Source organism: Cucurbita maxima, unplaced genomic scaffold (assembly GCF_002738345.1).
Source record: "Cucurbita maxima cultivar Rimu unplaced genomic scaffold, Cmax_1.0 Cma_Scf00063, whole genome shotgun sequence".
NCBI lineage: Eukaryota > Viridiplantae > Streptophyta > Magnoliopsida > Cucurbitales > Cucurbitaceae > Cucurbita > Cucurbita maxima.
Window position 1 is genome coordinate 430,452 of NW_019272079.1, and position 13,233 is coordinate 443,684.

At 35.3% G+C, this 13,233-nt stretch overlaps 1 protein-coding gene across 2 annotated transcripts; it reads left to right on the top strand.

Moving 5' to 3' along the window:
• Nucleotides 1–94: 94 nt before the first annotated feature.
• On the top strand, nucleotides 95–13,214 carry LOC111472029 (dynamin-2A-like). 2 transcript variants are annotated; one of them, XM_023117711.1, is made up of 22 exons: nucleotides 95–541; nucleotides 1,542–1,592; nucleotides 1,704–1,824; nucleotides 2,159–2,251; nucleotides 3,384–3,445; nucleotides 3,682–3,799; nucleotides 4,063–4,405; nucleotides 4,789–4,936; nucleotides 5,825–5,926; nucleotides 6,007–6,126; nucleotides 6,658–6,741; nucleotides 6,992–7,119; nucleotides 7,431–7,515; nucleotides 7,594–7,732; nucleotides 9,581–9,657; nucleotides 10,448–10,504; nucleotides 10,783–10,933; nucleotides 11,059–11,219; nucleotides 11,414–11,527; nucleotides 12,150–12,217; nucleotides 12,384–12,553; nucleotides 12,700–13,214. In XM_023117711.1, the coding sequence occupies exons 1-22, from the start codon at nucleotides 389–391 to the stop codon at nucleotides 12,933–12,935; spliced, it is 2,781 nt and encodes a 926-aa protein (XP_022973479.1). In that variant the 5' UTR covers nucleotides 95–388; the 3' UTR covers nucleotides 12,936–13,214. The 2 variants fall into 2 exon arrangements, with proteins under 2 accessions (XP_022973479.1, XP_022973480.1); XM_023117712.1 differs by lacking the exons at nucleotides 95–541; nucleotides 1,542–1,592; nucleotides 1,704–1,824 and having other exon boundaries at nucleotides 2,166–2,251; nucleotides 3,687–3,799.
• Nucleotides 13,215–13,233: the final 19 nt, after the last annotated feature.

Consider the following 13,233-nt stretch of genomic DNA (forward strand, 5'->3'; position numbering starts at 1 on the left):
AAAATTCAAATCAAATCAAAACACGAAGGGTGAGCATTCAAAACGCAGATAACAGTGACAGTAAGAGAGAGAAAGAGGGAGTCTTCTAGAGAGAGAAAGAGGGAACTTTCTTCTTCTTCTTCGTTCTCATAAACCCTCGTCCCTAAAAAAAATCTACCCTTTCCGTTCTTTCAGTTATTCAAATTCAAAATCTTTTACGGACCCAGAGAGGCTTGGAGAGCTCTACCTCGATCTCTCTTCCCGTCTCTGTTCTAGGGTCTAATCTAATCGATATCCTTGTCTCTCTCCACTTTGAATTTGTAATCTTTTCTGATTTTTTTACTGATTTCTTGAGTTGGGTTGTTCGGAGTTTTAGATCGTCGATCTTGGGTAGTTTTCTTTTGATACAATGGACGCGATCGAGGAGTTGGGTGAATTGGCTGAATCGATGCGCCAAGCGGCGGCTTTGCTTGCCGATGAAGATGTTGACGAGAATTCTGCTTCTAGTGGTTCTTCTCGTAGGGCTGTGACTTTCCTCAACGTTGTGGCTTTGGGCAATGTTGTGAGTTCACCATTTCTTCTTGTTTTCTGTATTTGTTCAGTTTCCTTCTGTGTGCTTTGTCTTCGAGACGTTTTTCTAGATTTGAGTTTTTGAATTTTTAGTCGGAGGTGGCAGATCTTTGTTCAGCTTGCTGGAGTATTCTAGTAATGGAACGATGTGAAATGTAATGTCGTCTAGTTGCTAGATTTTTGAATTTCAAGTTGCTGTCGAAGAAATTTGAAGCTCCCTTGTGATAGGACATGTTTGTTAGTTCATTATTTTGCTACTTTGGAAATTGTTGATGCACGATTTGAAAGGTCACCTTCATGGATTGACCGTTGTAACAAAGTCTTAGTGCTTGTAGTAGAACAGTAATATTTGGAGTAGTGCGGTGGATTGTTTATTTGGATTGTTCTTCCATGACAGTTACTAGAGATTGGTTGGCTGTGAAAACTCTAGTATGATCTTACTTGTAGAGTTAGGACTTCTTATTCATCATGGTTTGCAGTTGGAGTTGTATTTACATCGCAAATTTAAGGTTTTTCTTAAGCTAGCAATTCAGTATCCGATAGTGTATTCAGTTCTTATCGGTCGTTTGTTCATAATTCTCTGGATTCTTATTCTTTTCAAAATCTAAAATCTGGACAAAAGCTTCAAACTCTTGCCAATTATGACGGAAATTTTTGCTATGCTTACCTTTTATTAATGCAATTTTCATTTTTTATGCTGTCGTGCTTCTGGAGCTGCATTTTTTTTTACTTCAATCAAAAGTTAAAGTGTAGGAAATTCTTATCCTTATGATTTTTTGAACTCTTATTGCACCGGAAAAGGAGATCGATAATGAATTCAGTGTTTAGAAGTATCATATGCTCGAAGATCATGTCTAGCTACTTGAAAATTTACCTTGATTGGAAAAATGAAATGAATCCATCTTAAGTATTTTTTTGTTCCTTCTTATGTTACACTTGATTATTTTATGAAAATGTTTATGATATCTTTATTTCTTTGATATAATTTTCAGGGTGCTGGCAAATCTGCAGTTTTGAATAGTTTAATTGGGCATCCTGTTTTGGTAAGTTAAATTGTACTTGGTTGATTATTTCTTTCTTTCTTTCTATTGATTTACAGGCCGATCTTATTAACGTTGTTCTTATGTGTAATTTATTTTCCATTCTATGTCCAGCCAACTGGTGAAAATGGTGCTACACGAGCTCCAATAAGCATTGATCTGCAGAGGGATAGTTCTTTGAGTAGCAAATCAATCATTCTGCAAATTGATAATAAATCTCAACAGGTTTCTGCAAGTTAGTAACTTCACAAATTCTTGTTTTTAAAATCAATCATTCTGCAAATTGATAATAAGCATTGATCTACAGAGGAATGGTTCTTGCTCTCTCTCTCTCTCTCTCTCTCTCTTTTCTTTTTCAGCAATATTCTGTGTGAACTTAAAAATATTGATGATCTGCCCTTGGGGCCTTGGCTGTATAATGTCTATTAGCATCTTTTCCTTTGTAAGCTTTTGGTTGTGTGTTACCTATACTGCCATTTTAGTATAAGAGGTGATGATATTTCAGATATTAATGGTCATTTAGATAAACTTCTATATTTAATGTCAGCACTAATTCCAATTTTTTATAGGTGCTTTGCGACATTCTCTACAGGACAGGTTGAGCAAGGGTTCTTCAGGAAAGAGCCGAGATGAAATATATCTAAAGCTTCGTACAAGTACAGGTTAGTTTGTTCATTTGGCCTTTGGATTATGCAGCAAGTCTTTAATTTTTTTTACTAATAATTTTTAATTTAATATGTAATTCTTTAATATATTTCTTTGGAAGTGTGAAGTTCGTAGGACTTTAAAATGTGTGCACTGGTGTATTAGTGCTGGTAAAAACTGTTATTTGAATATCTTACTATGACAACCACATAAACAAGTGTTATGTCATTCTTCTCGATGAAAACATGATTTTCATTAAAAAAAAAAAAAAAAAAAAAAAAGAAATCATATGATCAAGTATTTGATTTTATGCAAATTGGTTAATCTTGGATGTGATTGTCTGGTTGCTTCTTATTGCACTTTTCCTACTTTAAGCTTTCTCATGTGAAATTCCCTTTTGTTTTAGCTGGCTGAGGTCACTTCATGGTTACTTTTGATTATTTATAGCAATAATTATCTTGGAATAGTGGAGTGGTGAAGTTTGTTCCTTTCGGTTTTTAAATAAGTATATATATCATACTGAGAATCATTAATTTTCTTATGGAAAGAAAACATGATGATGTTGGATGCTAGCTTGTTTATGTGTCGAATCCCTGCTCTGGAATTCTGTTGGTTACTGAGTACTAATCTTGTTCTTACTTTGAAACACAGAAATGTTTATTATCTAACCAACATAATATTTCGTAAAATGAAATGTTTGAAGAATAAGATTATCCAGGACAATATTTGAAATGTTAGCATTACTTATTCAGTTTCTGGTCCATAATAAAGGAAGTCGTGTATTTGTTCTAGAAAAAGTGATGTTGGGTGCTAGTTAATTTTCATGTCAATTGGGTGCTCTATAATTCTGTTTATCATTTTCTATTATTAGTTGTTTAGGCAAACAACTGCCGACTGTGGAAAGAAGTATTCAGCCTATAAAGTCAATGAAGCAACTTTGTTGTAAATATTCATAGAATGTCCAAGAGAAAATTAAAGACTTATGCACCCACCCTGTATGAATAGGATTTTATCATCAGTTGAATTTGTCAGGTTCTTACATACATCGAAATTTTTCTTATGAAAAATGATTATCAGCTATTTGTATCTAGTTCATTTAGTTATTTGCTATCCTTCCTTAATATTTTTATTTACACAATTTCATTTCAGCACCTCCACTCAAGTTGGTTGATTTACCTGGGCTTGATCAACGGGCCATGGATGATTCTGTGGTAAGTAGTTTCTCATGGACTTGCTCACATATTTGAGTAAAAGATTAATAAGCTAGTGCCTCTTTTTTGGATAAATTCTGAATCCATTATCCATGCAGAATGTTTATGCATTTATTCTTAGCCAAGTGATAGTGCGAAGTAGTATGTAGACTGTTATTAATAGTGTAAGTAATCATATTTTGATGATGATTATTATTAATGGTTTAAGTAATTATATTTTGATGGTTTTTGCATAGGTTAGTGAATATGCCGAACACAATAATGCAATTTTGCTAGTTATTGTACCAGCAGCTCAAGCTCCTGAAATTGCTTCATCTAGAGCCCTAAGAACTGCCAAGGAATTTGATGCAGACGGTAATATGCTTCACAGTCATGATCACATTTCTTTTCCAAGTTCGGTGTTATGTTATTCGACCTTCCCAAACATTTATCATGGATCTTTGTTTTTTTTTTTTTTTTTTTTTTTTTTTGGTTTTTCCTTATTTTGTTTATAGGGATCATTTTGAATATTAAAATTCGTTTTGGTTTACTAATTTATATCAAATTATGCATATTTTATTCTCTATATTCCACTGGATTCTTTAAGTGATTTAATCTGAGAGATATCCTCAACACAGGTACCAGAACCATTGGTGTAATTAGCAAAATTGACCAAGCTTCTTCAGACCAGAAGTCTCTTGCTGCAGTGCAGGCTCTCCTGTTAAATCAAGGGCCAGCAAGAGCATCAGATATCCCCTGGGTTGCTTTAATAGGTCAGTCGGTTTCAATAGCTACTACCCAGTCTGGATCTGTTGGCTCTGAGAATTCCTTGGAGACTGCTTGGAGAGCAGAGAGTGAAAGTCTAAAATCTATACTAACTGGTGCCCCTCAAAGTAAGCTAGGCAGGCTAGCTTTAGTTGATGCATTGTCCCAACAAATCCGGAAGCAAATGAAAGTCCGGCTTCCTAATCTTCTTTCTGGGTAATTTTTTCCCCAAATTTTACGAAGTATTTATTGACAAACTGTTGTGCATGTTTGGTCTTATTTGCCCCGAATATTTCTATTGTACCCAGGGCAAGTGTAGTAGCAATTAAGATCACCTATTTCTCACAATGTATCCTGGGTAAAATAAATCATGGAACACTAATCTTGATGTTCTAATTTTTGCATTTGTGATTTAAAACTTCAAATAGTTCGCATTTTAAATTGCCTCCAAGGTCAATTTCAGTATCTGAGTTGAATGAGGGTCTGTTTTTAAGAATGGTATCTGCTGTATTTGTGGTTTTCTAGTGGCATATTTATATTTTTAACACATTGGATGAAATTCACATCCTGTTGATATCTATAGTTTACTTTTATTCAAGGCTACAAGGGAAGTCTCAAATAGTTCAGGATGAGTTAGTTCGGCTTGGTGAGCAAATGGTGAACGGCGTTGAGGGGACTAGAGCTCTAGCTTTGGAACTTTGCCGTGAGTTTGAAGATAAGTTTCTCCAGCACATAGGCTCTGGTGAGGTAGGTCTTCTATTTATTTATTTACTTTTCACAGTTCTACTTCTGCAGGACAAGTTGTGGTACTTATTTTTTATTTCCATGGTCTTTATTTTTAGGTTGGGGCTGGACTTATAGTGCCCCTTTCCAACGTCTGTAATCTTTCTATAAAATTGTTAAGCATGACAGAGTTTTCTTCTGTGCATATACAGTATTTTTTCCTAATAATTTAAGTTAATCTTATGATGGACTTTGCTATAAAGTTAATGTCTTACTGTTAGAAGGATGGATGTGTTGAAACACTTGGAAGGGGAAATGGAAGCAAATTCTATGATAAAGGATGATTTTGCTTTAAAGGGTAGTCACGAACTTGGGACTGGTGGATTCAATGAAGTTTTGCCCCTTGTCAGCTGGTTGGATGTAGAGTTCATTTTATTAATTCTCTTCTCTGTTTTTATTCTTATTTCTTATTCTCTACCCTATGTTTTATAAACTTGCTTTTTGGAGGTGATTGTAAGTGAAGTCATAGAGCATGTAGTTTTCTTCCCAAGGAGAAAAATGAAGTCATAATAGTAAAAGTTGCTTTTCTTTTGTGCTTGTATGTTCAATGATCCTGGTTAATTTCCTTTCAAAGATGATCCAAAACAATTTGTATGAACTGTGAAATCTTCATTAGCAAGGGAATGCATTTAAGGGTTTCTTTTTGGAGTTCTCTTCATAAGCATGGAGAATATACTTGGATAAATTAGAAAGTATGATGAATCATTCTTTGTGAAGTGGTATTGAAAGCATTTTTTCCTCTAATTACTTGTCTTGTCCGACTTGAAGCATTTCACTGTCAGAACAAAGCTAACCCTTGGTGAATTGCAGTGAGGGTTTTGATTATAAGTCTAACATTACCTAGCATATCAGGGTGCAGGTTGGAAAATTGTTGCTAGCTTTGAGGGAAATTTTCCAAATCGAATCAAGCAATTACCTTTAGACAGACACTTCGATATTAATAATGTGAAGAGGGTATGTTTTATCTTCCTTCCTTTTTTTAGTAGTTTATGTTTTATCAGGCTGTAGATTCATTCTCGACTTCTTTGTGACAGATCGTATTAGAAGCTGATGGTTATCAGCCTTATCTTATATCACCTGAGAAGGGTTTGAGATCTTTAATAAAAGGTGTTTTGGAGCTTGCAAAAGAACCATCACGTCTCTGTGTTGACGAGGTAAATGTATGCGTAAGGACATGAAATGTTCAGCTTTAATTTTTGAGTCATGGAGCACTAAATTGATTATGGAATATTTCTTTTTTTTTTTTTTTTTTTTTTTTAGTTCTCTTTTAGAATTTGAGCCTNTTTTTTTTTTTTTTTTTTGTTTTGAGTTCTCTTTTAGAATTTGAGCCTTAGCTTATCAATCTCTTTTGTTCTGCTTAATCTTTTTGGTGAATGAGGAACAATTTTTTATTGCAAAAAAAAAAAAAAAAGGGAAGATTGGACATCCACCCATGCTTCAAAACCAGAAGTGATTCTGTAGACGCTCTTCAATCTGAATTATCCAAAATATGGAATAATTAGAAGAAGTTAAGTAAATAATGAGGAGACCATTTAGAAACCCAAAATATAGAATTTGGGATTACACATGATACTTTTACTCTAGCCTCATAATTTCCCCAACTTCTTCATGAGAAGCCAGGAGATTTCATTGTTTATTTTAATTGTTAAAAAATTCATTATGTTTCTGGTTTGGCAAAAATGTAGGTGCACAGGGTTTTGATAGATATTGTTTCTGCTGCTGCTAATGGCACCCCAGGTCTTGGAAGATACCCACCATTCAAAAGAGAGGTGGGTGGCTTTTTATTTTGTTTTTGATCACATCGTTTAGCCTTTTAGGATTTCATAGTTTAAAACTTTTATTTTATATTCTTTTGTAGTTTGCATTGATTTTTTTTTTGTGCTAGGGTTTTTTTTTTTTTAATTATATAGGCTGAAATTCTTCTTTTATTTATCTTTTCTTTTTTCAAATAAAGTTTTTCTTTGGAGAGAGCTCTAAGTTAGCTGTTTTCCCACCCTCTAAAACCAATTATTTTTGTAGGTTGTGGCCATTGCAAGTGCTGCCCTGGATGGGTTTAAAAATGAAGCAAAAAAGATGGTTGTGGCGTTAGTTGACATGGAGCGAGCATTTGTCCCACCGCAGCATTTTATACGTCTTGTACAAAGAAGGTAAGTTTGGTTCACTCTTGTAGTGCTGCTGTGAGAAAGAAGGCGGGAAATATCCTACACGCATGATGAAATCTAATATTGCTAATCTGTTCTTGAGCTCTGTCCTTTTTGGAACGTATTGCTATTAAATTTTTCCCTTTTTTGTGTGTGAAATTGTAAGATCTTGAATGCCGTGCACATTCCAATTGAAATCCACCCCATTCCCACAACCTCCTATGCATATGCATGCTATGCAATTTTTGGTGACAAGAATTTCAAATTTCAATAGTAAATTGGTTGTAAATGAAATCACTCTCTATTTCTCAACTTAGGATGGAAAGACAGCGCCGGGAAGAGGAAGTGAAGACTAGATCATCAAAAAAAGGACAAGAGGCTGAACAAGTGGTGACAAAGAGGGTGAGTCATTTGAGTTAATGTAGGGGTGCCGGCTCTCATTTGCGTTTGCTTTTCTCACTAGTATAGTTTTTTTCCCAGGCAAGTAGTCCTCAAACAAATAGTCAGCAAGCTGGTGGAAGCTTGAAATCAATGAAAGAAAAACCTACTACGGAAGAGAAGGAAGCGCAGGAAAGTACGGGTTTGAAGACAGCAGGTGCTGAAGGAGAGATAACAGCTGGTATGCATGCAATGTTATTACCGGGTTTCAATATGCAGCATAAATATTTTCTTTTAGCTATTTATGAAGGCATTTTGAAATTTGTTTTAGGAGACTCTCTTTGCCTTCTTTTAAATTAACATGGGACTCCTAAACTTCTGTCTCTATTTTATCTCTATCCCTTAAATCTAGTATTGAATGAACTGTGTTGAGCTTGATTAGTAACTTAGTTCTGATTTATTTGGAGTTGTTATTCTAGTAAGTTCCCCAAGCTGAAACATGTTCGAATCTTCAAATATGCAGCAGTACCTGGATCATCTAGTTTTTAACATGGAGATGCAATAAAATACATAATTAGTCTGTTATTCGTGTTGGCAGTTTTGTTCTGGATATCATACATGAGTATAATATTTGTTGGACTTCGGATCAAAGTTGGACACTCAAACTATAGTCTTGACTCTTCTGTAACTTTGTCTTTCTAACACTTAGTTATACTTGGACATGTGGATTAAAGAAACAAAAACAACGCACAAATCAAGGAATAACTTTGGACTGGATCATTGGAATTATTGTTGTGCATATAATTGAAGTTAGAAATGCTTACCTAATGGTTATTGGTTGTGGAGTCCGTTATACCTTTCCTTAGGAAGTAAAATGCTGGGTCATTTTGAATATGCAGAAGAATGAACTTTTAATATAAAGACATCTCAATCATACAATCATACAGTAGGATCTCCCAGGAAGATAGTAAAAAAAATGTTGTTCAAATTACCACAAGATAGACTCATGTTACAATAATGCTACATTAATGAAGAATCAAACTTCATTGTTACACATTTTGGGTTAAGGATAATCTAGAGTTATGGTGTTTTATTAATGAATTTTAAGACGTTTTATTTACTTTAAGGTTACATTTACACTGTGGTTAATTATGGTCATAGAGTATGAAAGTTACGATTCTTGGAATGTCTCATGGAAGGTCAAGGGTATTATTTTGAGGATAGAAAGCACAAATGCTCTTTTTACTACATTTTCCATGTAGTTTAGATTGCATGCTTATCAAGTTTTACCTAATCTATCTTGCTTATGAAGTGATTTGAATCTTAAACAAATTTTCTTTCCCTGAGATATTTTATTAACAAGGTAATCCAGATCTTACTCTCCCTTTAGATGATTTCTTGTCATTTTGGGGTTCTTAGATATTTAGATCTAAATGTCTTATTCTTCCGTGAGTTTGTTAGATCAAATTTTCAGGAGTTATAGTCATTTGGGATGATTTGGCGGTTTTAGCATTTGTGATATAGGGGATTGCATATCCATGAGGGTTCACGAGAGTTTTTAGATCCAATTAGTTAGTTCTTTCAACGCACATTTTATGTTTTACTGTGATTATTTGTCAGTATATCTATGCTGTATCGTACTCATGTTTGGTAAGAAGCTGAACTTTTATTGAAAAAAATTCAAAGAATACAATGGCGAAAGAAAAGAAAAGCCAAAAAAACGAAAAAATGAAAAATGGAAAACAAGAGTCTGACACTCACTACATAAAGAACTTCAGTTCAAATGAGCAAGACCAATGTTATAATTACAAAACGGTCTAGTGATTGACACCCACAAAAGAAGAATTAGACCCCTCCAACTCCCTAACTTCCTCCCTGTATTATGCTCATGTCAAACTGTCTGCGCTGCAATTCTGAAGCTGTGACCACTGTCTTACATTTGGAATTCTGTATGATGGCATGCATAATAGTTTGTGCGCTGTGGTTACATTACAAGAGCAGTTTATTTCAGAGTAAACTTTAAAGCGTCTATTAAATTTGCAGGTTTATTTTTAAAGTTTATTTATTTTATTTTTTTTTCTATTTGCAGGTTTCTTGTTAAAGAGAAGTGCAAAAACTAATGGTTGGAGCAGGCGATGGTTTGTTTTAAATGAGAAGACTGGAAAGGTATGTAAAATTTTGTGAATGTTTACTGTAATGGTCAGTAGAAATGCGTGGTTCCTGTGAATGTTTACCATTTGTTGTTCATATATTTTTCAGCAGTGCCATTTAATGTAAATTCTACAGGTTTTAGCACTGGACATCCCATATTAATGCTTTATTATTAATGTGTAAATGAAGATATGATTTTAGAATGTAGGAACCTACAGTGTTGTAACACAAACAGCTGATGTGTTCAAGGTATTTGGATCTTATACTTGAAGCCAAAATAAGTGTTTTAATGTGTGTATCTTGAAGAAGAGTCTTTGCATGCATCAATATGCTCCTTGGAGTAAAATTTACTCTCTCCATTCAAGTTTGGTTAAGGACTGCCATGTATGCTTCTACCAGATTGTGCTTCTTGTTTTCAAGTGGAAAACTTGTTTCATTTGTTTTTCAATGTGCTCTTTCATCATGTTCTTTATATATTAGTTTGCGATATTAATGAGGAAAAATCTGAGTAGGTTGTATGCATAGCTCTGGTGATTTTATAAGTTCATGTGTTGTCAATCTTCTACCATTACATAACAACCGGCTTCTCTGTTCTTTGAGAATATGTTGTATATATGAATCTGAATTTTGGGTAAATAAGTTCACTTATGAGTTTCAGCCATGCCATCTTTTTGTGTTGACCCGGAGAGATATGTTGTATTTATGCATTCTCATTACATTTGTGTCTATTACCTATATTTTTATTTGCAATAGGCAACGTATGTATATTATCTTTATTTACTAATATTATGCTCGCGTTGGGCAGCTTGGATACACCAAGAAGCAAGAAGAGAGAAACTTTCGTGGTGTCATTACTTTAGAGGTATGCAGAGCATAATGAACCACTGACCCCCACGTAAACAGGCGCACCGACATAAACAATGCCATCTCCTTCCTCAATTTTAAGTATCGCGAATAATTATTTGCTCGTCTTTTTTCTTCTATTAAGTCTCCTTTTTTGTTTTTGTATATTCTCATGCACAATCATGTAAGACAATAAAACATCACTATAGATGGCAATTTGGTGATGGCCATATCTTGTCATATGTACTGGAGTTGGTTATCTGAATGGCCACATTGACTGCCAAAAAATGTTTACAGGATTGTAATATGGAAGAAGTTACAGATGAGGAAGAGCCTCCACCTTCAAAGAGTTCAAAGGATAAGAAGGCAAATGGACCAGATTCTGGAAAGGGATCAAGTCTTGCGTTTAAGATTACCAGCAAAGTTCCATATAAAACTGTTTTAAAAGGTAAATTTACTAAGGTTCTTTTATGTTTATTTTAAGTGTCGTAATATTCTGTTTATAAATGTTACAAATCTGTAAATTCTATGTTGAAAACCTGTTTGCTGGATCAATTGTGCTTTGTTCTTCAGCCCATAGTGCTGTTGTTTTGAAAGCCGAGAGCGTCGCCGACAAGGTGGAATGGACAAACAAGATACGCCGTGTCATTCAACCATCCCGAGGAGGACAAACGAAAGGTGCATCCTCTGGAGGTGGTCTTACCTTGCGGCAAAGTCTATCTGATGGCTCTCTAGTATATCATCGAACTCTGCTCTATTATTACCTAGCTTTACTCTGTTTTTGTTTCTAGATTTTTTATCAAGGCTAATTTTCTTGTGAGAAGACGTCTAAAATATCCCCTTGTCATGCACTTTAAATTTCTTTTACTTCTTACTCTTGATTATAGTTTGGAATTAACATTATAGAGTTTATCCACTTTTTCTTTAGGACACAATGACTCGAAAACCTGCTGATCCTGAAGAAGAGCTGCGGTGGATATCTCAAGAAGTTCGTGGTTACATTGAAGCAGTTTTAAATAGTTTGGCTGCAAATGTCCCCAAGGTAATTTATGTTGAAACGGTTAGGAATCACGGTTCTCCACAATGGTATGATATTTTGTCCACTTTGAGCATAAGCTTTCATGGCTTTGCTTTGAGCTTTCCCAAAAGGCCTTATACCAATGGAGATTTATTCCTTACCTATAAACCCAGGATCAATCCCTAAACTAGCCCATGTGGGAGTCCCTCCCAACAATCCTCCCCTTGAACAAAATACATTATAGAGCCTCTCCCGAGGCCTATGGAGTCCTCGAACAGCCTCCCCTTAATCGAGGCTCAACTCCTTCTCTAGAGGCCTCGAACAAAGTACACCCTTTGTTCGACACTTGTAGCTAAGTTAAGGGTATGGATCTGATGCCATGTTAGGAATCTCGACTCTCCATAATGGTATGATATTGTCCACTTTGAGCATAAGCTCTCGTGACTTTGCTTTTGGCTTCCTCAAAAGACCTCATACCAATGGAGATATATTCCTTATAAACCCATGATCATTCTCTAAATTAGCCAACGTGGGACTCCCTCCCAACAATCCTGAACAGAAACTTACGTTTGAATGATTATCCCATGTAGTTCATGTCTTTGTCTTCAACACAGTTTATTTCATTAGTGAGTTGTTGAATTTGCAGGCTGTTGTACTTTGTCAAGTTGAGAAGGCCAAGGAAGACATGCTAAACCAATTATATAGCTCGATCAGGTAGAGTTTGGTTTTAATGTTGGTATAGACTTGATTTGTTGTTAGATCTATATTCTTACATATTCTCTATTTTAATTCTACTTTTAACGCTTAAATATTTTCATTTTAACGTTGACTGTTGATCGTAAGTTCGAAATCCATCTTATTGTATGCTCATGATGAACAGTGGCCAAAGCTCAGCCAGGATTGAGGAGCTTCTTCTTGAGGAGCCGAACGTAAAACGGAGGAGAGAACGTTATCAAAAACAGTCCTCTCTCCTTTCGAAACTTACGCGCCAGCTTAGCATCCACGATAATAGTGCAGCTGCTGCTGGTTGGTCCGACAATGATGCAGCAGGTATTCTTAGCCACTAGTTGCAGCAAATATGTTACGTTACTGATCTGCTTGATTTTTGTAAAATGAAACTGGAGTAGAAACATGGCATCATTTTGTTTTTCGCTATTATACAACTTAACCTGTGAACCTGCGACGAATCTTTGCAGAAAGTAGTCCCCGAACTAGCGGAACGCCTGGAGATGACTGGAGATCTGCATTTGATGCAGCTGCTAATGGCCGGGTCGACTCCAGAAGATCTTCTTCCAATGGCCGCAGTAGGTATTCCAACGATCCCGCACAAAATGGTGACATAAACTCAGGTTCAAACTCGAGCAGCCGTCGTACTCCAAACCGTCTGCCACCAGCACCTCCACAGTCATCTTCTGGTTCGAAATACTTCTAGCATCACAACAGACCTTACTTGATGATTCAGATTCTCAGCAACATTGGGTACTAGAAACTTCAAAGTGGAGAGAGAGGTTTGTGTATATATACAACATTTCTCAGTCTCAGGTTATACTCTGCTTTCTTCATAAATACAAGACTAGATTCAAGTTTTTGTTCTACCATTCATTTTTGGACAAGAAAAATGTATTTGAATGCATTAGTTACGCTTTTGTTTGTACTATCATATCCATTTCTAATGGGTTATATATAATATTCAGTTATTTCTTAGTGTAAAGTGAATCTTGAACTGAATT

Excerpts from the sequence above, each read along its gene's own strand:
- LOC111472029 (XM_023117711.1), top strand. The coding sequence starts at position 389 with ATGGACGCGATCGAGGAGTTGGGTGAATTGGCTGAATCGATGCGCCAA. Across the intron at positions 7,516-7,593 it reads AACAAGTGGTGACAAAGAGG|GCAAGTAGTCCTCAAACAAA; the intron begins GTGAGTCATTTG and ends TTTTTTTCCCAG. Across the intron at positions 7,733-9,580 it reads TGAAGGAGAGATAACAGCTG|GTTTCTTGTTAAAGAGAAGT; the intron begins GTATGCATGCAA and ends TTCTATTTGCAG.